The sequence below is a fragment of the Toxorhynchites rutilus genome, chromosome 3, assembly GCF_029784135.1.
Source record: "Toxorhynchites rutilus septentrionalis strain SRP chromosome 3, ASM2978413v1, whole genome shotgun sequence".
NCBI classification, from domain to species: domain Eukaryota; kingdom Metazoa; phylum Arthropoda; class Insecta; order Diptera; family Culicidae; genus Toxorhynchites; species Toxorhynchites rutilus.
In genome coordinates, this window is record NC_073746.1 from 253837031 (window position 1) to 253864643 (window position 27613).

The window sequence follows — 27613 nt, forward strand, 5'->3', positions numbered from 1 at the left end:
ATGAGATATCTCATTATATAGCGAAAATATTGGAGCGAAAATATAAGGTTACCTTTTCAGGTTTCTGTCAAATGGCTGACTCCGCGTTTAGGAAATTACATCACTTACCGCAGTGAATCCTGATAACACTTTAACCTGCATCGTCGAACCACAGTACATTAGACTACGAATGAGGCGTGCGTAATCGCTCGCTAGAATTGTAAATGCAGCGATATTTCATACGGACACTGTGGAGAGAGAAGATGTTGCAAATTAACCCCGTCCGTTCACAATTTATTGGGTATAAATAAGCCAATCGCGATTTCTAATACTCAATCTCACTTCAATTAGCGAGCAATAAACAGTCTCACCTAATGCTAATGTCACACACGACGGTTTTGTTAGACACAAACTTCAACAGCGAAATCGTTCCACGCGCTGAATCGATCTCAGATGCTTAAACGATTCAAAATCTGTATACTGTAACCTTTGGAGAGCATAAATATAGTACATTGGGTTCCCCTAGGTTGGCAGCTACCAGTCCAGAAAGCTCTGGTTATTTAAAACCTCCCTCAGGTGGACGCGATCATCATCATTATTTATTAAAACGCGTGTAACGGGGTTGTCCGGAGCATTTCTTCACAAAGCTTTTTGCGGCTGGTATGATCAGGTTCATTCAATTATTGAGTTAATATGATTTTGTAGAGATGGAACTCAAAGCGTAGCGCACAGACTGTCTCAATGACTGCTCAATTGAAACTCTTGCTTGTTCCACATTTTCAGGTGCTCTTCAACTCCTACGCCTTTCAATTGTACCGTCTTAATTTGCTTCCTGTAGCAATCACACAGTTTAAACTCGTTCGAATTGCTTTAACAATCCGGGACCGATTCTGAGCGGCGAATAACACAATGTTGACTGAAGGCTCTTTGATTCGCAATCACTGATTGTTTTCATAACAGGCAGGTATGATGAGGCCTTGTCTACTATTTAAGTGATTCAGAAACGAATCTAACGACGGCATGCCCCATCTCCAGCCGAAGTGGTGAACAAGCGAATTCATTGAAAGAACTGCGTAGTCCTGCGTCAACAATGCGGTATTTTCTTTCTTATTTTAAGAACACTTTGCATCTCACTAGTAAAAAAAACATCTTCATTGTTGTGTTGAGAAATTCTAATAAAACCATCAAAATTAACAGCAACTTCAATGATAAAAACACCATCTTTTTCAACAAATCGAATAAATGTTCGAAAAGTCATTAACTGATATCTGGTGAAAATAAATTTAAGATATGGATTTCCAAATAAATCGTGGTACAACAGGACATTATCACAAATATTTTTTTCTTTATACTCGAAATACAGTTCAAATCGATAAAAAGACAGGATAATAAAAAATGGTCGAAAAAACGGTACGTTTGTTCAGCCTAATTCTGCTACCCTTTTTTCAAATCGATGTAGTATAAAAACGCGAGCCGACCGCATAATCCCGTTGCGTTTGTCACATAACAAAACAAAACCCTTAGAGACGTAGGACTACCCCTTCTCAGTTCCTTCTGATTATTCTTCTTGGTTTGTTTTGTTGTGGATTTGTACTTAAACTTTTCAAACTTTTCATTCGTCATCAAAGCCGCTGTCGACTGTTTGTTAGCTAGTTGACTGCCAAATCGTAAATGCTATTAAAAATTGAATCCACAGGACCGACAATACCGACAATGTAAATATCCATTACACTCGATGCAAAGTTATATGTGTGAAATCGACTCTCAAATAAGGAGTAAATCAGCAAAGTTACTTATTCTATTTTAGAGGCGAAAGTTTAAAGCTTGTCTAAAACAAAAAAAAAAACTAATTAAATTATCATATCTAATAAACAGATCTATCGTTGTACAGAATACTTTCACTGAGCATCGCGAGCAATTAGCACAACAACAACAACATTTCTTAATAAACTCTCAACATCAACACATCATTCTAGCTCATTACTGGTTAAAGTGCAACTGAGTTTTGTCAGTCTGTCCGTATTTGATTACATTTTCAGTTCATTCGTCTCTAGCCCTGAGAAAGACCCTTGTGGTCAAAGTTAATCCAAACTCCTTCTCCATTCGCCTTAAGAAGGACAGTTTATTCTCGCGTCTACTCTAGTCAGTAAACGGTAACCAGAGATCGAAATCTTCGAAGATGAAAAATGAAGATCAACTCTCCTCTCTGTAGCTTCACCTCGACTAGGACTAGTTCGGCATTCGCCGTCAACAGAAATTGAATTGACTAAAAAATGAATTGACGAGCGTTGAGAGCGAGGATTACTGATGAACTATTCTAGTCAATACTTATTCTGATTGACCTGACTATAAAAAAACTGCCTCTTCATTCAACTGACTTTAATCCACACTTCTACTTTCCCCTGATGAATCTCTTTACCCGTGTACACAATATTATTTTTACATCTATATAAAGTGAAACGAAATCTTGATTTCTGATGCAAAAAAAATAGTTAGGCGTCGTGCACAAATAACGTAACGCTAAAACTACGGATTTTAGACCCTCTGCCCCCTCATACGTAACGCAATTTCCAATCTCTAATACACAGTAAGTAACGCAACCTCGACCCTTTCCACCCTTTTCTAGCGTTACGTAATTTGTGCACGACGCCTTACACCATTAATGAACGGTTTATTGTCTAACTCCCGTGAACTCAAACCAACGTACTTAGACAGTTATTAGGTAGGTCCTCGCGTTAGTAATAGTAAATAGCGTGCAGTTTGGGAAGAATTCTAAATAAAATTTTAATTCACTTTGTCTCCGAGTTCAATTTTGTGAAAAAAAACCTACAGAAAAACGGGTTTATATCGACTAAATTCACAAAATTTGTTTCTGAACACAACACAGCACGCTATTTCATACGTGTAATTTTCGTGTACGATACAAAAAATCTAAGTGCACCCGTGGCCGAGTGGTTAGCGTCTCACATTATCATGCCGGGTGTTCGGGTTCGATTCCCGTTCTGGCCGGAGGATTTTTCGTCAAAGAAATTTCCTCCGACTTGCACTGTGGTCACGCGTATTCTAGAGCTTGCCCCTCGGAATACATTCAAGGCGTGTTATTTGGCTTAAGAAATCTCAACTAAGTATTAATGAATGACGCTGGTTAATGCATATGTTGAGACGGCAAAAGTTCCACAGGGAACGTTAACGCCATTCAAGAAGAAGAAGACAAAAAATCTAACTCACCTGTAGTATATGTCAAACCACGTTGAACTCAAACATCGATACATGCATACGGGACACATAAGAGAGAAACGAAATCATTTTTAGGGGTGTCACTTCAAAATACAATGTAGTTCATTTGACGGGGAAGAATGAAATGAGATAGTCGAGTCGTAGTGAGTAGAGATAGCGACTAAATGCCCGACTGACTATTGAGTCATGTTGACGGAGAAATCGCGTGAAGAAACCAAAAGTCATTTCCAATTGAATACGAAGGGGAATCATAGTCCGCTGACTATCCTCGGTTGAATACGACTATGCCGAGCCCTGTTACCAACAGTCAATACCATTTAAGGTTACCCTCGAATTGAATGGAATGGAGGAATGCTGCTTGTTGCATTGTAAAGCATGTGTGAGTAAAATCGACTTATTTATTCGTTACAAGATTTACTTGTTCCACTATTTCCACTATATATGTCTCGGACAAAAACATAGGTAGGGATATTTTCTCTTAATTTGTGTATTTGAAATCGAAATCCATCCATTAATTGAAGAGATATCGAAGTTCAAAATCATTCACTTTTTCCACCCAAAACATTGAAAGGTTAGACGTAGTCCAACGTCAAAAATCGTCAATGCCTATAATTGAATAGTTTGTTTGAGAAACCCCATAAACGCTATTTTCATCAAAATTGACTTTTTGGCAGATTTTGAGTCCTTGGAGGTACCTACATCGACTATCAAAATTTCAGAAAAAGTTAGTTCTACGAACCCTCTTAAATTGGGGGTGCAAATATTCGTTTGTATGAGAAATCATGGTGTCCATGGTTCTAAAGTACAAAAAAAAACTAAGCTGAGCGGCAGGCAAAGTCCCGTAGAACTCAACAAGTAATTTTCATATATTATGTAACGTAAAAAGTATTTCAAAATGTCATCTATCTTCCTCCACAACGAATTTTTGTATTCCTTATTTAAGTGTAAAACGAACAATACTTGTTCAACGCACACCCCACCTCTCTTCTCCTTCCACCTTCAATGCGTGCTGCATAGCTTATAAACAGCCCCATTCTTACTTGGTATAAACATTATGAACATTTAAAGTACATACAATTGAATTGAATCACTTCCAAATTGTTAAAAACACCACTGATTTCCGGTTTTTTTTTGAGAAACCCCCTAAGTCCACCAACTTTGAGGCGTATGTTTTGAGCTTAACCTATCATATATATGAAGTAGTGGCCCCAAATAATATGTTTTGGGTCTAATAATCGAAAACCAAAAATTGAAGGACCAGGTCAAAATTTTGAGAAAAACAGTTTTTAGTCGCAAAAGCGTCAAGTGGACTTATGGGGTTTCTCAAACAAACGATTCAATTGTGTTTGCTCACTGAATGTTGTCGAGAAATGTCAAACTAAGAACTAAATACCAGACGTGTTAGTATCAACTTACCACTTTTTACATAATTATCTAACACTAGCAGCCGAGAGTTGGAATAGATCGACAAAAAATTAACGTACAGTTTTTTTGTTAAATTGTTGTCTATAAACTTGTTATGATTATTTCCCTTCAGAATATTCCTCTATATGTTGTCATTGTTCGCTCATATTACTGCAATACATCGACAAGAACTATATTTGAGGTACTCTGATTTCCACGATTTTACCTGAACAGTATTTTTGAAATGGTATTCGTCCTGTTTCCAAATCAGTGCGTCGAATGCAGAATTAATATGCTTCGCGCAGCAATGAGATTTGAAGGGATTTTAAGTTTTGACACACAGATATATTCCGAGCTGATGCATTAGGTGAAAGTTTCGTGTTTGATAATTAAAGATATCAATTTGATGAATAGAATGATGATGTTGTGTTGCCATGATTATGGAATTCTTCTAACGTACAAAACAACTGCACTGCCTTTCTCCATGGTTGTAGCTTCAACAATATACATTGCAAGAGGGCCAGAAACAACATTACTCGTTTGTGTTACATTAGCTAATTATACCAGATTATTTGCTAATAGGTTACTTGCGTTACAATTTTTATCCATGTCGAAACCCCTTCGGTGGTATGCAATCAATCTGAGCGCATAAAAAGCGACATGTGTGACGTTTAAACATGCAATCTTTTTTTTGCCGAGAAACCCTATGTGGCCTATAAAAAGTTTTAATGTTCGTGTTCAAGGCAGATCCTGTGGGGAGGATAACATATCAAAGCACGTGTTATGCAGAGCGCTTTACATGTCATAAACGCGTTTGCCGCCCGGGACTGATGACACGGACTACAGCGTAAAAGGCCGTGGTGATATAGGTGTACCTCAAGCAGTAGATGAATTTGTATTGTAGTTTCGTGAAAAATGGGTAACCCATGATTTTATTGAGACACAAAGTCAGTTTTTGAGGAAAATTTAAAGAATGGCAAAAAATTAATCATTCAGTGGTATCACTCTAAAAGCTACGCAAAACTAGCATTACTTGGCTTCATATTGGTGACAGTCTATTCAGTACTAACGGTTAACAGGTTTATGATGTAAAGTTATAGAAAATTTCAAAAGTCGATAGTTGAAAAAAGATCAACCTTTTAAAAGTCTACACATAACACACATGAGTTCACAACAGATTTAAACAAAATAACATTTTGTTCGTTAACTGAAACCCCTTCTCGCATAACTAGCCTTCAGTGAAATGCTTCAACAGCACTAAGGGCCAATGGAAGCATAGTTCAAAGCTGTATATCGACCGTTCACTTTCAGTCCCATCTGACACAGGAAATGTGAACAAACTACTTAATTATGTATTTGATGGCTTTTGAGAACAGGAAACGCCACTTTTTCATGTTGTTACATTCATTGGATCCATCCTCTGTTACGAATTTCCTCTGTTGAATCCGGCTGCAATGATGAAGCTGTTGGGTCTTCCCTAGATGGATGAAAACCTTAGGTTTCTATGTTTCAAGAATATGAACATTTCGTTAAAAACTGTGTTCCTGCAAATTTTGGCTAAACTGCCATCATCGATTCAAAGAACACGAGATAGCGGAGAATATTGGTAACCACAGTTGGATGCGCCAAGAATACGATTGTTAGAATATTATTATGATTATGTTACCCATCAAATCATAGCTTAAACCAACCGGATGAACAGTATGGTCAAAGCGACAGTGCCGTTGTAGATTGACGTACAACTGACACTCGAGTGCAGTGCTTTTCTTGTGTGCACTACTGCTGAATAAGCATCTTTTCTGTTCAGCTTATCTTGCTCTTCTCGGAAGTATAACAACCGCAAAATGATAGTCTCATGCGAGAACTGCACTTTGCACCGAAAGACATGCAATGGGTGGTTTTGGATGACATAGATATATTGCAAGTCCCCACTCGGTGCTGTAGGAGACCAATGTGAATGACTTTCATTATTGCACGATTACATGAAAACAATAAAGTCATTCAACCACAAACGCTCGAGCGCAGTTCTCTGTCTGTACTCGTTTTTTATAAGGGTACTTGTCACTTGAATTTCAACAGTTGATAGTCAGTTGGAACGATCAGCCAATTAGTGTTGATAGTAATAAGCATAATATGTGATATCGACTGTGGTTGAATTAAGGGGTAACCCGGTCTGGCGAGTCGAAAAAATCGAATTTTTATTCGTTGCATTTTTTTACTTTATTCCTCACATCCGAAAAAATCACGAAAATTAATTATTTTTCGACGTTCCAGACAGGGGCCCCCCTTAAATAATTTATATTGTGTTACTATTATTTGTGGCTCTCGTGGCCGAGTGGTGGTAAGGCGTCGTGCACAAATTACGTAACGCCAAAAATCCGGCTTTGGACCCCCTCCCCCCCCCTACGTAACGTTATTTCCTATCTCTAATGTACAGAAAGTAACGCAACCTCGACCCCCTCTCCCCCCTTCAATATGGGTATCAAATAAAAGGACTTGACTAGTAGAACACAGTTATACACGAGGAATGCAGATCCAAAACGGTCGCCACAACAAAATGGCGGATTACATTTTTTTTCAAAACCCCATCAATATGGGTATCATGTGAAGAGGCTTAAATCACAGCTATTTATGGAATTATTTATGGCCAGTAAATCACAGCTATTTATGGAAAATTTAAATTCAAGATGACCGCTGTAACAAATTAGTCAATTACTTTTTCAAACGGTTTCATTCAACTTGACCTGTTTGTATGTATGTTTGTATGTCTGTAGGGTTGTCCCACATTAATAAAAATTTGTCCCCGTTCCTTTTGACTTATTGATCTGAAATTTGGAACACACCTTTCTCTCTGCTGTCATTATAATACAGTGTATTCCGTTATTTCGAAAAATCCAATTCGGCCGCCGGTTAAAAATGGCTGAATGACTTGACTTGGAGAACACACTACATTATGAACAACATAAATTCAAAAAGGTGTATGTATTTTTTTGTAATTTTCTCAATATCGAATGAAATGATTTGATTAATAGAATGCAGTACATCATCAAAATATTCCGAAGGAAATTAGGTAATAAATAAAAATCAAAATTAAAATTAATGGTTTTATTGTACAGAAGTATACTAATCGTACAGATAATGTACTATAAACTAGGAAATAAAAAAAACTAAAAAGTTAAACAGTTTGATGTACTAAAAGCTAGAAAATAATTAGGCAAGCAGCAGTTAGTAGTTATAACATCTCTTCCTTCATTAAGCAACGATGAAACTAAAATAAAATCGAGGGGCACGTCGGATTTCCATTATTCACAGTTAGTTGTTTCATCATATGCCCCACGATTTTCTTTTAGTCTCATCATTGCCCTAGATTAATGAAGGAAGGGATGTGATAACTACTAACTGCTGCTTGCCTAATTATTTTTTTGCTTTTAGTATATCAAACCGTTTAACTTAAAAAGTTTTTTTTTTACTTTTTTTTTATCAATTTCAAGTATTACAATTTAGGGAAGTGAAATCATGTTTTAATAAATCACTATCAATTTTACTCTCAGTTCTTGTTGAGTTTGTGATTGTTGCATAATCGATAGGCTACTTGTATCCACCATTACTTCATTACTGCGGCATCATATCATAAATCACCTACTGATATGAGCCTCTTCCTCAGAGCTGATTCAGAAATACCGAGGTCTGCCGCAATCCGACGCTTCGAGACTCCCTCCCGAAGTCTCTGTCGGCCAGACAGCATTTCTTCAAATCAGTTTTCTTCTTGTGGATCGCGATAAAAATTTGATTAAAAACATTTTATTTTTTTTTTGAGAGCAAAATGCTGGTGCGAACTTTTGCCCTACAGCCACTCCGCACCTTTGCCCCACAAGCAATTTTTGAACTAATCGAATTTTTAAGAAAAGCTCTTGAACTTTTTCACAAAAACAAATACGCACTATCATCTACTATAGAATGAAGGTTTTCTTGAAGATTATTTTAGGTAAGTAAATCGTCATCCCCAAAATTGAAAAAAATAGATCGAAACACCGCAAAACTATTTTTACCTCATAACTTTTTGCCACTATGCAACTTATATGTATGAGCTGCAGGTGTAATAATGTATCAAACGAATGCTCTGTTGTCGAATTTTGACGTAGGATTACGTCTTTCGGGAACATATTGGGGTACAAATTGAAAATCTAAAATCGAATACATCGTGAAAATTGTCCAATTTCAAACGCTTATTTCTCAGTCATTTCATGATGGATTGATGAAATTTTTGCGTCAATCAATTTCGGCACTCCATAACATTTTTTTTATATTGAAGAAAATAATATATGTCATGAAACTAACTATCGAACAATTGTAAAATTTCAACCCCTATCCTAACGGAAATACCCACTTCTGATTGGTCGAAATTGACGACACATGCGGCGGGTCCCTAACAGAAACATCAAAACCAAGCTACCTGGGGGAAATCGGCATATCAAATACATAAAAGTAGGGGGAGCATTTGCTCGCACCGTAACGTGTTCCCTAACAGAGACATCGAAACCAAGCTGCCTGGGAGAAATCGGCATTGCAAATACATGAAAGTAGGGGGAGCTTTTGTTCCTACCGAAATGTATTCCCTAGCAGAGACATCTGAACCAAGCTGCCTGGGGGAAATCGGCATTGCAAATATATGCAAGTCGGGGGCATTTTTGTATTACAAGTAAGGTGCGCGATACGATTAATTCTATCAAATAAAATTTACATTTGGAACTTTAATGTTGGTTGCTTAGTGAAATTTCATATGAATGACCGATCGTGAATTGTGAAAAATTTAGCACAAGTGTAAGTGTAAAATTGTATATGGTAGTAGTTGTGTTAAAAATGGCTTGATATATGAAATGATTTATTTCAATTTTCATAAATAAAAACCAAGGTGTGTTCCCGCTCGAGAACGGGTCGTTTGGTCTAAGCTGTCCGTTTTGTTGTGTTCATTTTCACCCAAGGAAAGTTTATACGGCGAGAAAAATTGGAAAAGTGAAGAAATAGTGATTTTGCATTTGCTCTACATATAGTATTAGGCGTTGTTAGTCCAATTAAAATGCGCATTGGGTTGAATAAACACTCAAAAAGTAAAATTTACAAAAGAAAATTACCTTTTACATTTCAAATGTTTTTTTCTATATTAAAGTAACTTGTTTTTACTAATTATAAAAATTGATAATTGTGTTCGATATTTACATTACATTGTTGAGTTTTTTTTTCTTGATTTCATCCATACATATCACAGGAGGCATCTCGTCTAGGATCACAGAGGGCGGTTTTCATCATATCTCGTTCCACTTCGGTGTCTTTTATCTGATACGCACCATCCAACGACTGTTTACCATCCTTTTGTCAGCATTACTCGTTTGTGAACACTGGTGGAGTGAACAAACAATATCCAACAATCAAACAAAACGGCCCTTTTCAGAGCTACCAAATTATTATCAAAGAGTTTAACGATGTAATTATTCAAACATATCTAAAAACAATAGATAGCCTAACGGAATCCTACGTCAACTATGCAGTCGTGTCTTGAACACAACCCTACTGTGACTTTTTATGCTTGTTTGCTTCAAAAAGGCCAATGCACACTTTTGCCCCGCACTACTCTACCAGGTTAGATATCGCATCGTCAAAAATGGCTCCAACTCGGTAAATAATGGGATTTTCGATAAATCCTTTCAAGGGTTTATTCTTGAACGCTTAAACTACAGAAATACGAAGGAAAAAAAATGATTTTTTTCGAATTTCTAGACTAGAATACTGCCTTAAGGTGAAGGTGGAAGCTAGCCATTGTAGTAGTATATGTAAACCCACGTGTAAAAATGGGATAATAGCGTTTGTGAGAGAAGAGCAAAGCACACGTAAATGGATCATTTCACTTATCAGACTGTGTGGCGCTTCATTGACACGAGTCTTTGAATACATTTGAAAAAAATGACAATTCAATACTGAAGTAAAATGTATGAACGATATGTTCCGATGAACAATTGCAAATATAAATATATATAAAAGGTGCATTTAGTAAAATTCTGGTTATATGCAAGTGTAACATGAGCAAATTTATAACACATGCGAATTGGGGCTCTTTTGGTAATAACTAATTCTTCCGCATAGCAACTCGATGTTGATAATTCCTTAATATTTTCCTTCGTTGATCGTATTGTTTTCACATATTCACGTTGGAGAGCCTTAACCCTGCTCTCCGTTGGCCGAGGCATTTCGATAGAATGTAATACTTTTCCGTTTACTGTTTTTGAAAGCATATGCAGCCGTGGCAGTGTTCCGAGCTCTGTAATACAATATTCTCACCCAATGTTGAAGTTGCTAAAACTTACATTATAGACCCATTAAACGTAAAAATAATAAATGTTAAATACATTTTATTCTATTGATTTTCATGACATGAAACGCTATGACTCAGGAATAACATTTTATTGAGTGGTTTTATAGCTGTTTCGATGATATTGCCTGGCATTAGTGTCGAAAAAATAACGATGCTTTCACCAATACAAACAAATCCATTGCCGAAGATCGAACAATGAAAATTTAACTTTCAGAGCACTAAAGGGTGTGTCACATCAAATTGCATCACGGAAAAAACGCTGTAGAAATTCGCCCAGTAGACCAATCCTTTTGAAAATTTTAGACAGTAACATAAAAACTATTAAACAACTTTTGGAATTTTCTTTTTATTCATACTTCGAGCCCAAGCCCGTATGCTCGCACCTTCCTCTTTACCCCGTCCATAAGGTTCTGTACAACGTCAGGTTGTAGTTTTTTTTGAACAGAAATCCATTTTCTCTTGAAGTCCGCCTCCGATTTGACAACTTTTGGGTTCTTCCGGAGGGCCTGCTTCGTAATCGCCCAATATTTCTCTATTGGGCGAAGCTCCGGTGCGTTGGGCGGGTTCATTTCCTTTGGCACGAAGGTGACCCCGTTGGCTTCGTACCACTCCAACACGTCCTTTGAATAGTGGCACGAAGCGAGATCCGGCCAGAAGATGGTCGGGCCCTCGTGCTGCTTCAATAGTGGTAGTAAGCGCTTCTGTAGGTACTCCTTAAGGTAAACCTGCCCGTTTACCGTGCCGGTCATCACGAAGGGGGCGCTCCGTTTTCCGCAAGAGCAGATCGCTTGCCACACCATGTACTTTTTGGCAAACTTGGATAGTTTCTGCTTGCGAATCTCCTCCGGAACGCTGAATTTGTCCTCTGCGGAGAAGAACAACAGGCCCGGCAGCTGACGAAAGTCCGCTTTGACGTAGGTTTCGTCGTCCATTACCAGGCAATGCGGCTTCGTCAGCATTTCGGTGTACAGCTTCCGGGCTCGCGTCTTCCCCACCATGTTTTGCCTTTCGTCGCGGTTAGGAGCCTTCTGAACCTTGTATGTACGCAGGCCCTTCCGCTGCTTGGTCCGCTGGACGAATGAACTTGACAAATTCAGCTTATTGGCGACATCCCGGACCGAACTTCTCTGATCACGTCTAAACTGCTTAACTACGTGCTTGTGATCTTTTTCACTGACGGAGCATCCATTTTTGCCGTTCTTCACCTTCCGGTCGATGGTTAGGTTCTTGAAGTATCGTTTTAGTACTCTGCTGATCGTGGATTGGACGATTCCCAGCATCTTACCGATGTCCCGATGTGACAACTCCGGATTCTCGAAATGAGTGCACAGGATTAATTCACGACGCTCTTTTTCGTTCGACGACATTTTTCCAAATTTACGAAAAATTGACAGTGAAGCATGGCCAACGTGACACTCTTATCTGATTATAAGCGAAAGCTGAAGATATAATTCCTAAAAATTAAATTTCTACAGCGTTTTTTCCGTGATGCAATTTGATGTGACACACCCTTTAGCTCGAGTTTTCCGGCGTTTTTCACTATACAGTGCGACAGCAGATGAAAATATAATATCTTGTGATTAATCGATTAGAGTTAGGTTGATATTACTTGATGGGAAGTGTCCGAAAATGATCATTTTCTTCACACTGTTTCGCAAAATTATTGATTTTCGGGCGAAAGGTAAGGGAGGGAGATGAAAGAAATGAGCGCCATTGTGGCTAGCTTACACCTTCATCTTAAAGGGGGGACTCCTGTCTGGAAGGTCGAAAAGTAATGAATTTTCATGATTTTTTTTTCGGATGTTAGGAATGAAGTGAAGTGTCCGGGTATTTTGGTTATTGTTTGAGGTATGTTGGAAGGTTTATTTTCAATTTTTTGAGTGCACGAATAATTATTATTACGCTGTTGACAGCTGAATGCGTAGATACTGTTGGAAAATCGGAACGTTGCTGGTCGTATTGGTTCTGAAAGAAAGGAGAGTCGCAGAACGAATTCCAATGAATATTTTGAAACCTTAGGACAATACCTAAAGCATTACAAATGGGTTTTTGAAAATTCAAAAAAGCGTCAAAATGACGGACTTCTGTGTAAAAAATGAGTTATTTTTTACACAATAAAAATCGCTGTTGAGAAGCTCAAAAAAACAAAAATCTTTTTAGGACAACATTTCTGAGGGCATAAGCTTCCCAAAAATGCAAAAAAAAAACAAAAATTAGATTTTTTTCAATTTTCCAGACCGGTGTCCCCTCTTAAACGCATAAATTTGAAATTCGGTATTTACACAGGCAGAAAAAAAATCAGTTCTAATTGTTGGTTGTTTTCAATAGCCTCAGACTTTTCCAGGTAGATGATGTCCATGTTTGTTTCGTTTTGTTCAACTTTCTCCAGCATATAACACGCTATAGGTATTGCCATAAAGTTTCAAAATATTCAATGGAATTCTGCGACACTCCTTTGTTTCAGAACCGATACCACCAGTAAGGTACTGATGTTCAGACAGCATTTACGTATCCTGCTGGCAACAGCGTAATAATCATTATTTGTGCACTCAAAAAATGGAAACTACATCTTCAAATATACCTGGAACAATAATCAAAATACCGGAACACTTCACTTTATTCCTAACATCCGAAAAAATCACGAAAAAACATTATTTTTCGACCTCCCAGATAGGGTCAAGAAATAGCCACAGAAGGCCAAATCTAGCAGGTAATATTTTATTTCTTTTCTATTGGACAAGCAATCAATGAATTAGACGGTACGCATGAGCTTTGTGGACAATTGGAGGGACGAATGTGGAATACCTGTAAGGTCTTATTAATCGATTATCAGACCTACTTAAAAGACCCAAATCGGGTTTGACGTTGGGTGGAAAATTGATATTTGCCTGCTCGGTTGGACCGGTACCAAGCGAACGCAATTAAACAGGCCATTACCATGTATGCTGGTACGGAATGGAAAGAGAATATAGACAGCGTTAGTATGATGTTTAGAGATGAAGTATCCGCCTTTAACACCCTTTCATCCCTTCGCATATAGGAGGAAAAAGGGTGAGTGGAGGGGAATCGACACAACAGATGCTAGTAAACAGAAGCAAGTCGTGATCATTAATGACGCTATTATATTACCAGGATTACACCTGGTGCATCGTGCGAAGGACGTGCCACCGTGGCCTATGTTATATAACGAAGATAAGGAGTTATCGAGGATAATCGTTCTGATAGAACGTGAGAGCAGGCCTCTCGCCGATGCTTCAGCATCAGTATAATTTAATTTGTGAATTTCATGTTTCATCTAGCAACGGATCAATCGTTTTGTTTTCGAATTGTACATGACGTCATTTCCATTAGATAATATATTCTCTATTTTTCTATCAATTTCAGATATTGTACAAACCCTCAAACTATAGTTACTCCATTTATGGGATCCAGTGCGATTAAACAATGAATGGTGAATTCATAATCCTGTGTTGAGAACAGTGTAGTGTTTTATGTATGAAATACGTATAACAGCAATAAATATCATAAAAATGTTCCGTATAATACAGCGACTGATGAAAACTATAGATAACGAATATTCAACATGAAAAAATAAAGTATATCTCAAAAAACATATATAGGCCCAGAGTATGGCAAACATCAGTGAAAACTTTTACTTTCTCACGGATGGATGACGGATCATCATAACATTACCGTGGAAGGAAACCGATATACCGGTTCATTGTTCGTGCTTTTCAAAAGTTCAATAGCGAAATTAACCGCGGGTGTTCAAAGGTTTTCCGATAATGCCGCTCCTTCATTGTCCAGTGTGAAAAGTTATCGAAACCGGTGAGACGGTTTGGAATAAACAGTTCGTTAAGTGAAGCCTGTCGTCCGTAGGGACATCCGAATGAATAGCCCAAAGATGCAAAAATCCGTTCGTATCAACGAACAACACCTGAGTTTGCTGTCGGCGCGAGCGCAGTGTGATAGCTTGATGGTAAGTATAATAATTGAGTGGAATGTTCAAATGTTCAGATTGTCATTCAACATTAGTAATACATACTACATAAAGTTTATAGTCGTTTTGGTAATTACCGAATCATTCGAAGAAAATACAATGCAATATGAAACAGGCGCAAAATTGCATTTGTTCTATTTTCAATATTTAATCTACCGAGAAACGGTATAAGTGGTTGAAAATCGCTATATTGCACACAAATTCAGACAACGGGTATTTTTGAACAAACTTTAAGAAACATACTTAGATTTTACCAACGCATAAGTATGTAGTGTGATCTGACATATCTTTGTTGGCACTTCAAAATTAGGATTAACAGATGACAGCTCGATTTGCTAGGAAATATTGATTTTTACTGAACACAACCTCTTAACCCTCGAATACTAACCTGCCTAAAATTTACTTATATTTTGTCTTCTATTGCATTGTCTCATTTCAGAAGGTTAGTATTCCAGGGTTAATTGACGTAGTTGCCCACCATGAAAGACCAGAAATTTCGAAATTATCTATTGTTAATGGTACCTGTTAACAACCCTTCAGATCAGATACTCGCCACTCGATGGTCACCAGATGTGTGTGTCTGTATGCCAAAGGAAGGATTTCAGCTGATTCCGAGGGTTAATAGCAATAGTCTTTGTGGTAAGTGACGTGAACCTCCATTTGACACGATGCTTAACACGGTTACCTAGGAACGAAAATATTGTTCACTACATGTTATTCATGTACCGTTCTGAATCATATTTCGGACACTTAAGGATGCAGAAATCAGATCTAAACGCACAGGCATTATTTGGTTGGTATTTTAACAAGTTCGTTCGATATGCTTTTGGTACTGTGGTACCTATTTTGTTGAAATTATCAAAAAAAAAATCGAATAAAAATATTTTTCAATTGAAGCAAATAAGGACACTATTTATAAAAAAAAACAAATTTCGGACAGAGTGAATTCGAATTTCGGACACTCTGTTTGCATAACGGTTCCTTGTGGTTTTAAGTTGAATTTACAATTCTGTACAATTACTAATGTAATAAAATGATCAAACATGATAAAAGTAAAGTGTTCGGGTATTTTGGTTATTTTTTAATGTATATTTGAAGATGCATTTTCCATTTTTTGAGTGTACGGCTAACTATTATTACGCTGTTGCTAGCTGGATACCTAGATATTGTCTGAAAATTGATTCCTTGATGGTGGTATCGGTTCTGAAGCAATGGCGTGTCGCAGAACGAATTCCAAAGAATATTTTGAAACTTTAAGACAATACCTAAAGCATAGGGGTTTATGAAAATTCGAAAAATTGCCAAAATGGCCAAATCGGTCTAGTTGCCAGCTGAGATATCAATACCATCAGCTGAAAAACATGGTTTCGAGAAAAACGCGTTTAAAAATTCGTACAGCAATACTATATCCCTTAAGGTGATCTCATACTTTTGGCTGTAACAATCCAAATAAATCGAATATCGAAAAATCGTTTTAGGACAAATTGTTTGATGGCATAAGCTTCCCAAAAATGTAAAAAAGAAAATTCAATATTTACGACCTTCCAGAATGGGGTACCCACTGAACCGCTGTAGAGCCCGTTTGATTCTCATCTGTTTAGTTCGTCTCTCAAAAATATGTATTCTATTGCTCTTAGTTAACATGATGTTTAATGTTATTAGTTACAATATTAGGGGAGGTAGGGGTAAAACGGACATGTTAAGAAGAACTTCAATTATATTTTTGGAAACTCATGTTTCCCAAAACTTTGATGCAATTTCTTGCAATTCAATATACTGTTTTTCTACCTGATTGGCCAATATTTTACAAAAAAGTGTTTTTCAATGTTTTTTTTTACTGAAATTAAAACAGACCGAAAAGTACAAAAAAAATTTCGATGCGGGTAATATGGATATATAGTGGGGGTAATATGGACAGGTTTGTAATACATGAAGCGTAGAGGTTTATCGATCGCGAGAGGAACAACTTTATTCAACCAAGGTCTGAACTCATCACGAATGTCCGTTAAATGATGATAAAATCGAATTAATCCACCTAGAAGTGATAACGTGCTATTCAGCAGTATAAACGGACAGACCCTCAACTATTTTGCTTTTGGTTCCAGTCAGCTTCTAAACAGTCCACATTTGGCGATTTAATTTCCACTCATAGACGCAGGGCATTCTTTAGGAATGGATTAAACAGACTTTTCACAGACCATCTCACTCCCACTGGCAACTGTCTGTTTTACCCCACCAGTACAATAATTTCAATAATTTCAATTGTCTACTCAAAAACAAATTTACGTACATACCTAATATTGCTTCTCTGGTAACTCACAAACCGAAATATAACCATTAGCGAATTGAATTTTGATATTAAACCACTCAAAATGCAGCTAAAATTACATCCACTCACGGGATCATGTATGATTTTCGGTTTTTGTATCCCTTTTCCACTTTTGATCAGTATTCATTGCCATTGGGTGGTTTAAATATTATGAAATAACATGTAGTAGGTTTTTTTTTTAATCTGTTTTATAGTGACTTTCAACTCATTTGGCTGGTTCGTCACTTTTTACTTCCAATTTTTGGAAGAATGTCGGGAGTGAGAATTGAACTCGTGACCTTTAGCGTGAGAGGCATGGATGTTACTACGCCAGATCGCCTCCACACATGTAGAAGGTGTTCTCATTGACAGAAATATGAAATTCAAAATGGAACTATACAAAGGACCCACCTGTTCATATTACCCCCATTGTCCGTATCACCCGTGGTTCCCCTACTAGTATACAGCCATTCCATGCCAAGCTGAAATAGTGGTTCTCAGATTTTCGGGAAAATTGGTAGTTTTGTTCTTTATCGCAAAACATTTGACCCGTATTTTTTATTTTTTTTAACTTCATCATAACTCTATTCTCAAAACGAAGAAAAATGCCCCTCTGGTTTCGACAAATGTTGTATGAAAAATCCTCAGCTTTTCAGAAAAAATATAAAAAATATAGCGCCCTTGGTACCGAGACTATGGAAACAATAAAAAGCGAATACAATCAATAATAATGAGAACAGAAGTCTTATTATTAGACCAGGTGATTGGCTTTAACTTGGTATGTCGATAATCTGAATAGGTCTAGTAGTTCAAAAGTTATGAATTGTTGGAAAAAGTCTTTTTTGGAAAATAGAGGAAAAAATTTATTTTTCGGACAACTCTAAAATGGAAATAGTCACCCCACTGAAAAAATTAAAAATACGGGTCTAATGTTTTGCGATAAAGAACAAAACTACCACTTTTCACGAAAATCTGAGAACCACTATATCGGTTTGGCATGGAATACCTGTATATATTTATATATCTCCCTCCACCCAATCAGCGATTTCTTCTTCTTCTGCTTCTGTCAGAACCTGGGTTGCCAACTATTTTTTATTTTAAAATCAGGAAGAATGAAACTAAAAATCAAAAGAAATCAGGATAAATAATATTTGGTTGTCCGGAAAGTTCGTGCTGATTTTTGGGAAAAGCAAAGCAACATTTTTGTATTTGTTTTCAATTTTATATGCACTGTTTTATTCCACAATCATTCGCCGTCTTTAACGCAGCAAAGATTATTTTCATCCCAAAGGATGATTGCTTTCTCGTCGAAAACTGTTGAAGGTTTTTTTTGTGCTGACGAAGTTCTTTCCCTTGAGAGAACTTTGTAGGGACCCGGTTTTTAAATCATTTATACTTATATTTTATAAATATAAAATCTGCCAAAGATACTATTGCGAGATTTTTTTCCTAACATCTTTACAGACAAGCTGTCACCATTGAAGTAAGAAGTGAGAGAAAAAAAGATATCGGAACGCTATCCTAACTGTTCATTTATTCAATTCGTGTTGATAGCATTGAGCTTTGTGTTTTGTTATTATGAAGCAAAAATCATAATTGATGAATGAAATTTTACTTTTCCGTATAGAATATAGAATCCGGACACTCTTCATTACATTCAATATACCACCACTGCCATAACATTTTTTGCATTTTTTGCATGATGCAAAAAGTGTCCGGATTAAAAGTGCGTCCGGATTCAAAAGCATTACTGTATGTATTCTACGTTATAGGAGCTCGTTTTTTCTAAAAAAAAACTGTGAAGAATGCTGATTAAAAAACTGAACAAATGGTAAGGTAAGGATCAGGACAACATTCAAAAAACAACGAATAATTATTCAAACTCAAAATAAAACGTTTTGAAACTGCTTCCAGGCATTCTAATCTGATAAAGTTTATTTATTTCACGCCAACTTCAAGATTTAATAAATTTTGACAATGTACCTCCGATAACGTGAATCGCTTCGAAATAGATTATCTATTTACAAGATAACCAACAAAGAGTAAGCATTATACAAGTGTGGAACTAATAGTTTATTTTATGTTAGCTATTATGATACTTCTTATTTTCCACCAGCAAAATTGTAACAGGAATCCCACTGTATTTATTATGAATATTGTTTATTCCAATGATGTAAAAAGTAAAAAAATCAGGAAAAATCAGGATCGTTTCAGTAAAATCAGGCAAAATCCAGTGTTCGTCCTGAAAAATCAGGAAGGTTGGCAACTCTGGTCAGATCCGTTGGTTTTCCAACTGGGTTTGGGTGTGACTTTTTCCAACAGTCGATGGTACTCCTGCTCGTATGACATCCAAAACTGCAAACACTTAAACTTACTGCTATACTTGTACACTTAAAGTTGAAACTTAAATTTTTTTCTTCGCCAAAGTAACAAATTGTCCTTGTGCATTATTTATTAGAGTTTTCAAAACTACCTTTCGATTGCGTTGCGATGGTTGTTTATTGAAATTTTCATCATCAGAGACGAAGGGGTAATTTTTCATTCAAACTGAAATATCTCTGTATGGGAAGGTCCTACAAGAACGTTCTTGGAACCAAATGTAAGCTGGTTGATAAGATTAATAAGATTTTCAGTTGAGATGGTTACCAAAAAATCATGTTAGTCCAAAATATTCTTGAAAAAACAAAGAAAAATTGATTTTTTATTATTGCTCCATACACCTACACACATCAAGATAAAAATATGTGCGTAAAATATTATAATACTTGAAAGTTGTAGCTGAGTAATGATGTGCATCCCATCGATATGCGTTGATTTTTCACGAAGTTACAGTTTGTGAAAAATTACTCAAATTTTTCGACTTCGCACTCTGTTCCTCTAATTTTTTTTGTCGAGTGTATTCCAACCAACCATGACAATTGAAATTTTTCGGAAAACTCTGAAGAAAATGGAGAAAATCGGAAAACTTATCCAAAGTATCCATGTTTCTATTTGGCAATCGATGTCACACCGATTGTTAGAAAAAAAAAAAAGATAGAATTTCAATAATAGAAGTTAGAAAAACGAAAATCGCGGAATAAATTGAAAATAATACAAATAGTATAGATGCGAAAGAACAAAAATTTATAGAGAGGAGTAAGGCACTTTTTGCTAGTAAAATGTGCACAACACTAAACTACTTTAATTTTCCCAGGATTAGGTAGCATCCGGTTTTTAAACGAGCTTAAACGATTTCTGCTGTAGGAATTGAAGGGAAACTACAGTTTTCGTCAGTTATCCGTTCAAAAATTAACGGAATTCTGAAACTAAATTCATTTATAGCATTAAGCTGCCACTAAAACATAGACTAATTTAAAGAGTTCCCGTTTATTCCGGCCGATTGCTATTTATGAAAACTCCCTTTCAGATCAACTCTCATTTTTTCAACGTTCTAGTTTTGTGTAAGGAATAATCCCTATACCACATACCACAGGGAAAATGCCGGAATGAAAAACCAGCATCTAATCAAGACCCTCTTCTACTTTCGAGGCTAGCCGCCGCACAGAGATATGGAAATAGAAATAGAAGCAACATCCATATGCCGGCTGGATGTGACGTCTTTCTATCGTTTTATCGTTCTTTGAACTTCGTCTCCTGAGTTCGCCTATTTGTCCATACGTGTCCTACAAAAATATCCAACTTATTTTCGGCAGATCTTTATCTGGAAGAGAAAAAAGCAATTCATTTATTCAGGTGTTGAGTCATTGCCAGCTCGGAGCATACATACATGAATGGAAATGTGGGTCTGAAATATTTCTCGTCACAGACACTTGGGAATATTACATGTTATAATTTGGTTCATCTTCTACAAGGTGCGTTGCGTTATAGATGGGTTTTGACGTAGGATTACGTCTTTCGGGAACATATTGGGGTACAAATTGAAAATCAAAAATCTAGCACATCGTGAAAATGTCCAATTTCAAACGCCTGTTGCTCAGTCATTTTATGATGGATTGATGAAATTTTTGCGTCAATCGATTTCGGCAATTAATAACAATTTTTTCTATTGAAGAAAATAATATATGTCCTGAAACTAACTATCGAACAATTGAAAAATCTCAACCCAGTTCCTGACGGAAATACCCACTTCTGATTGGTCAAAATTGACAATACACGCGATGGGTCCCTAACAGAGAAATCAAAACCAAGCTGCCTGGGGAAAATCGGCATTGCAAATGCATGAAAGTAGGGGGAGCTTTTATTCCTACCGAAATGTGTTCCCTAACAGAGGCATCGAAACCAAGCTGCCTGGGGAAAATCGGCATTGCAAATACATGAAAGTAGGGGGTGCTTTTGTTCTTACCGAAATGTATTCCTTAACAGAGACATCAAAACAAAGGTGCCCGACGGAAATCGCCATATGCAAGTCGGGCGCATTTTTATATTGCAAGCAGGGTGAGTGATACGATTAATTCTAGCAAATAAAATTTAAATTTGGAACTTTAATGTTGGTTGCTTCGTGAAATTTCATATCAATGACCGATCGTGTATTGTGAAAAATTTAGCACAAGTGTAATTGTAAAATTGTATATGGTAGCAGTTGTGTTAAAAATGATTTAATATATGGAACGATTTATTTAAATTTTTATAAATAAAACCAAGGTGTCTCGAGCGAGAACGGGAATGGGTCGTTTGGTTTGAGCTGTCTGTTTTGTTGTGTTCATTTTCACCCAAGGAAAGTTCATGTGGCGAGAAAAAATTGGAAAAGTGAGGACATATTCGAAAAAGTGATTCCCTATATGCTCTACATATAGTATTAGGTGTTGTTAGTCTAATTAAAGTTCGCATTGGATTGAATAAACACTCAGAAAGTAAAAATTCCACTTTTCCATTTAAATTATGTTTTCTCTATACTAATGTAACATGTTTTTACTGATGAGAAAAAATGATAATTGTATTCGGTATTGGTAATTATCCTATATTATATTGGTGAGTTTTTTTTTTCTTTATTTCATCCATACATATCACAGGAGGCATCTCATCAAGGGTCACAGGTCACTTTGGCATCTTCTATCTGATACGCACCATCCAACGACTGTTTACCATACTTCTGTCTTCATCACTCGGTAAACACTGGTGGAGTGGACAAACAATACCCAAAAACCAAACAAAATTGCCCTTTTCAGGGCCACCAAACCTTTATCAAAGAGTTTAACGATGTAATTCATCAAACATACCAAAAATAAACAGTTGGCCTAACGGAATCCTACGTCAACTATGCGGTTGTGTCTCGGAAGCAACCCTCCTGTGACTTTTTTTTTCAATGCAAGAAGCGAATTAATTGAGAAAGCTTAAAGCCTTTATAGTTCAAAACAATATCATTACACTAATGAAAATCTAAACATATTACTGAATTGACAGAAACTCAGAAATAGATTTTTAGAATGTATCGGAATTTCTAAAACGGCGTTAGCGGCATTTTTCTCGTACTACACAAAGTGCCGCCGGAGGCGATTATATATTTATTCTCCCACTACCATTATCAATTTGATAAAGCATAATATCAACAATTCGCACGCTTTCCACGGTATGAAAACCGTCAACGTACTGTTTTGTCTCAAATTCGGAACACATAAGCTTTGTTGGCCATTAAACAGCGTCTCATTACTCAAAATGTTACTTTTTCGCGAAATTAATGTGATTTTTGTATACAAAAGAGCCTTTTATTTCATTTGTACACCATAAAACTGATCTACAAATATATATTCATGGCGGAAAACTAAAAATATGTTTGATTACACTTGTCTCAAATTCCGAACAGCAGAAATACAATTTTGACGTAGGACTACGTCTTCCATTTCTATACCGGGGTGTAAAATCAAAGTTTCGAAAACGAAAGCGTTACGCCGGACCGAGATTTTGAGCGTTAATAGCTTCTAAACAACCGATCGAAATGGTATGATAAACACTTCATTCGAAAGATAAAATGTCTACGCGTTATATACTTGTTACTTTTTCAACCAGAAACTTGTTTCAATAGCCTTAAAATTGCTTTCAAAACAGGTTATTGAAATCACCAATCGGTATATAAGCAAGCGCCGCTCGGAAATCCACTCAGTTATAATTGAACAGCGATTGGGGCATGTTGTCGCTGTTGTGGTGAAGCTAACTTCGTTTATCATGTAAGCGCTGATGAACGGTGTCAACAAGAGCCTGTTTGTGCACATTAGGCCAGAAGGGAATCCATCAGGAGGAGAGTGATGCCACAAACGGTTCCGCTTGAGACATCGGAGCAGCCACCACACACACATACACGCGCGGAACTATTTTTTGTTTGGTTGCCAGCATCGAGAAGATTCCGGAAAGATGTCATCGTTGCTGAAAAATAATCTACCAGTTCCCCTTGGAATTGAATAATACATCCATGCGAAAGAGTTTATTTTAATGTTTTTCAATCAAGTGCAATGAGCAGGTGGTTATCGAGTTAGCATTAACCACTGGTGGGCTTCGAGTATCGAGGAGAATCTGGGAAAATGTTATCGTTGCTGAAAAAATCTGCCAGTTCTTCTGGGAATTGAAAAAAACATTCAAGCGGAAGAGTTTATTTTAATGTTTTCAAGCGAAAGAGTAATGTACCAAATACATTTGGTTTTGTAATTTCTCAATCAAGTGCAATAAGCTTCTGAAGATTATTCTTCCCCATCAGTAGAATATTTTCGTATCCAACGTGACGCTCTCGTTTACGAAGTCCCCCAAATATTCATTTATTCATTCATTCAGAATGGGTTCAGATTCAACTTCAAACAAATGATCACTAAATCAACGATAGTCCTACGTCACCCTTGCGGTTATACCACAAATATAACCCACTTCCTGTTTTTTTTTTAATCAGAACTTCTGAGCTATCAGACCGATTCAGATGATCGATATATCAAATTAAAGCCAATGAGCTATTCTTCTTTGGAAAAATAGTACACTTCTAAAAATTTTGGTTTTGAAATCGAAACTTGATTGAAATTCCGAATTTGCTAACGCAAATATTTTATCGCTGGTTTTGACAATCACTTTTTTGCAAACGCTTAGTATTATAAGTTATAGGGAGTATCGATACCTGTGAATGATGTTAAAATGAAGCCTATACCACAAAGAATGTCAGGGTTTTCATTATTCAATTATTTGTAACCTTAAAGTTTAATTTACTTAATTTACATTTAAAAATGAAGTGTTAGGAATTTGAGACAAAACGGCACGTATTTACTATTTCTCTTCTGTTTTGATTCTGCATCACAATATGCTTGCTTCTTGCAGCTTCAAAAGATGCATTCTGTGGCAAAAAAAAAAAGTTCAAAACAATCTGTATAGGGTAGATGTGGTCTCCCTAAGAAAAAAACGTCCTAAATCATGTAGGAACATTTACAAATTACGTTACCTGTTAAAACATCACGAACCTCATTAGGGAGCCACCACCTCGGAAAAACACCCTATGCCAAATATCAGCTCAATCGACTTTTGACTTAAGGGACAGTGGCGCAAAGCGGTCAAAGTTTGTGTTTTTTGAAAATCGAAAAATCACCCAAGGGGGGAGTAATGGAAATCGGGGTGACATATTTTTTTAGATAGCTGTAAATCTCAATGTGTCATGCAATTTTTAGACATTTGGCATCAATTTTTTTTAAAACCCCGATTTCTGGTGATTTCTCGGTTTTCAAAAAACTCAAATTTTAACGTCTGCAACACTTATAAATGATGTTCGAATGAGTCAATATTTTGCATAGCGTATATCATCGTGCAAATCAACATTCCGCAACAAGTTCCGAACGAAAAATCGGGATAACTATTTTTATTGGCACTTAAAACCATACGTTTCGTCTCGTGTTCCGAAAAAAACTAAGTCTCAGAGTGTCGATTTTGGACAAATTTTTTTTCGAGATGACACCAGATCTCGCCGTTTTATGCAATTTTAAGACAATTGGCATCAACAAAAATTCGAAAACCCCAATTTCCTTCCAATTTCTTCCCCCCCTTGGGTTATTTTTCGATTTTCAGAAAACACAAACTTTGACCGCTTTGCGCCACTCTCCCTTAAGTCCGATTGAGCTGATATTTGGCATATTTGATATTTTTTCGAGGTGGTGAACATTTTTTATGGGGTAACGTTTTGAAATAAGAGATTACCATTTTCATAGGCACCCCAATGTTCATTGTATGGATATGCTTCAAAAACAGATTTATGTGGAAAATTTACACTTTTGAAAATGTGTTCCATTTCTGTCGATCGAGAGCACTATGGGGGATTATGACCATGTTAGATGATTCAATCTTTTAATCATGTTTTTGCTAGTAAATAACGTAACAAGTTCATAAAACGAAAGTTTATTCTATTTTGCAACTATCACGTATATTTCATTGGATTTTATTCAGTTTGCATGTACAAAAAGTAACAATGTGATCAAAGTAATTGGACTGCAATTTTACGTTACTCAAAACAGGAACAGATAATATATGTGCACTAATCTACCCACGAGTGGCATCGATAGCATTGGTTCCATCCTTTGTCGTCCGTAGAGGAACTGAATTGTGCCCCACAGTAGCAAGAAGGGTGTCCTGTGAAAGATTCTATAATCGTTGTTCCGCGCTCAGCACCCAGCAATCTGCTGAAGTTATAGCGCTCATCTGCCTTTTCCTTGCATTGTTAGGATTTTGGAATTTTTAGTCTGCACCCGTTGAATGAAGATAATAATTGAGGGTCTTAGAATGAAAGGGGTGTAAGTGATTTGATCGATTTCTCTACATCGACTCTCTCTTCTGGTCATAACTTAGCTGCAAATACATTCCCAGTTGTATTTGACAATGTGGAAGATAGGTCAGAACCTCATCTATAGGATTCTATAGCGAACTTAAATTGGAACTTTTTTGCGGTTGAGTTATTAACTAAAGAAAAAGTTGATGAAGAGAAATCGATCAAGTCACTTACACCCCTTGCATTCTAAGGCCCTCAATTCTTAGTTTACTTTCTTCTCCTATCGATGAAAAATAGTTACTAGAATCACTGATGTCTCATCCAAGTTGCATTGACTTACTGGTGGAATGTTGTATTTCTGTTGTACGTCCTCCAGTAAATCGTCGAATTTCCCGACTGCAACGCGATTGAATCCTTGTGCCCTGGTGGCGGAGATCGCTTCTGAAGTCCGAAATGTGAGTTGCGAGTGGCGCTTTCCAAAACCAGCCAACTAATCTATTCCAGTTAATTGCTTTTGGCTATTGAAAGGGTGAAAAATACCATTTCTTTCGGCCAAACCATACGCCAGCTTCCGGATTTCTTTCGTCGTAACACTATAGAACCGTTGTTCCATAGAAAGAATATGATCTACATGCTGGTTCTCGTACGTCGTTAAAACATTACTAAATGATCCGAGTTGCTGGAGCTGCGAAGGATCTGCGGAACGTAAATAACGTTTAAGGCGAAGGCCACAAATGGCTGCCACAATGGCGCTCATATCTTTCATCCCCCTTCTCATCCCTCGCTTGAAAATCAATAATTTTGCGAAACAGTGTGAAGAGAATGATCGTTTTCACACACTTCCCATCAAGTAATACCAACCAAACTCTAATCGATTACTCACAAGGTATTAAATTTTCATCTACCGTCGCACTGTATAGTGAAAAACGTCGAAAAACTCGAGCTAGAGCTCTGAGAATTAACTTTTTATTTTTCAATTTTCCGCAACGGTTTTGTTTGTATGAAAACATCTTTACTTTGTCGACACTTATGCCTGACAACATCATTGAAACAGATATAAAAACCACTCAATAAAATTTTATTCCTGAGTCATAGCGTTTCATGTCATGAAAATCAATAAAATAAAATTGTGTTATTTTTCGTTTAATGGGTATATATTGTAAGTACTAGAAACTAGAAACATTGGTTGAGAAAATTGTATTGCAGAGCTCGTAACACTGTCACGGCTGCCTATGCTTTCAAAAATAGTAAACGGAAAAGTATTACATTCAAACAAAATGCCTCGGCCAACGAAGGGAAGGGTTAAGGTTCTTCAACGTGAATGTGTGAAAACAATACGATCAACGAAGGAAAATATTAAGGAATTATCAACATCGAGTTATTGTGTTATATTTATATTTGCAATTGCTCATACATTTAACTTCAGTATTCAATTGTTATTTTTTTTTTCAAATGTATTCTAAGACTCGTGTCAGTGAAGCGCCACACAGTCTGATAAAACACTATTACCCCATTTTTACACGTTGTTTTACCTATACTACTACAAAGGCTTACTTCCACCTTCACCTGCGGGACACCTGTATCTCGCGGGACACAATG

General features: G+C 36.7%; 1 protein-coding gene across 12 annotated transcripts in view; it reads left to right on the plus strand.

Moving 5' to 3' along the window:
* LOC129780236 (ras-specific guanine nucleotide-releasing factor 2-like) overlaps positions 1 to 27613 on the plus strand; it is a 536608-nt gene that overhangs the window by 16635 nt on the left and 492360 nt on the right. For all 12 annotated transcript variants that reach the window (XM_055788276.1, XM_055788280.1, XM_055788278.1 and 9 more), the window contains exon 2: positions 14372 to 14966. In XM_055788276.1, coding sequence (XP_055644251.1) covers positions 14877 to 14966 — 90 coding nt within the window. In that variant the 5' untranslated portion in view covers positions 14372 to 14876. The remainder of the gene's footprint in view (positions 1 to 14371; positions 14967 to 27613) is intronic.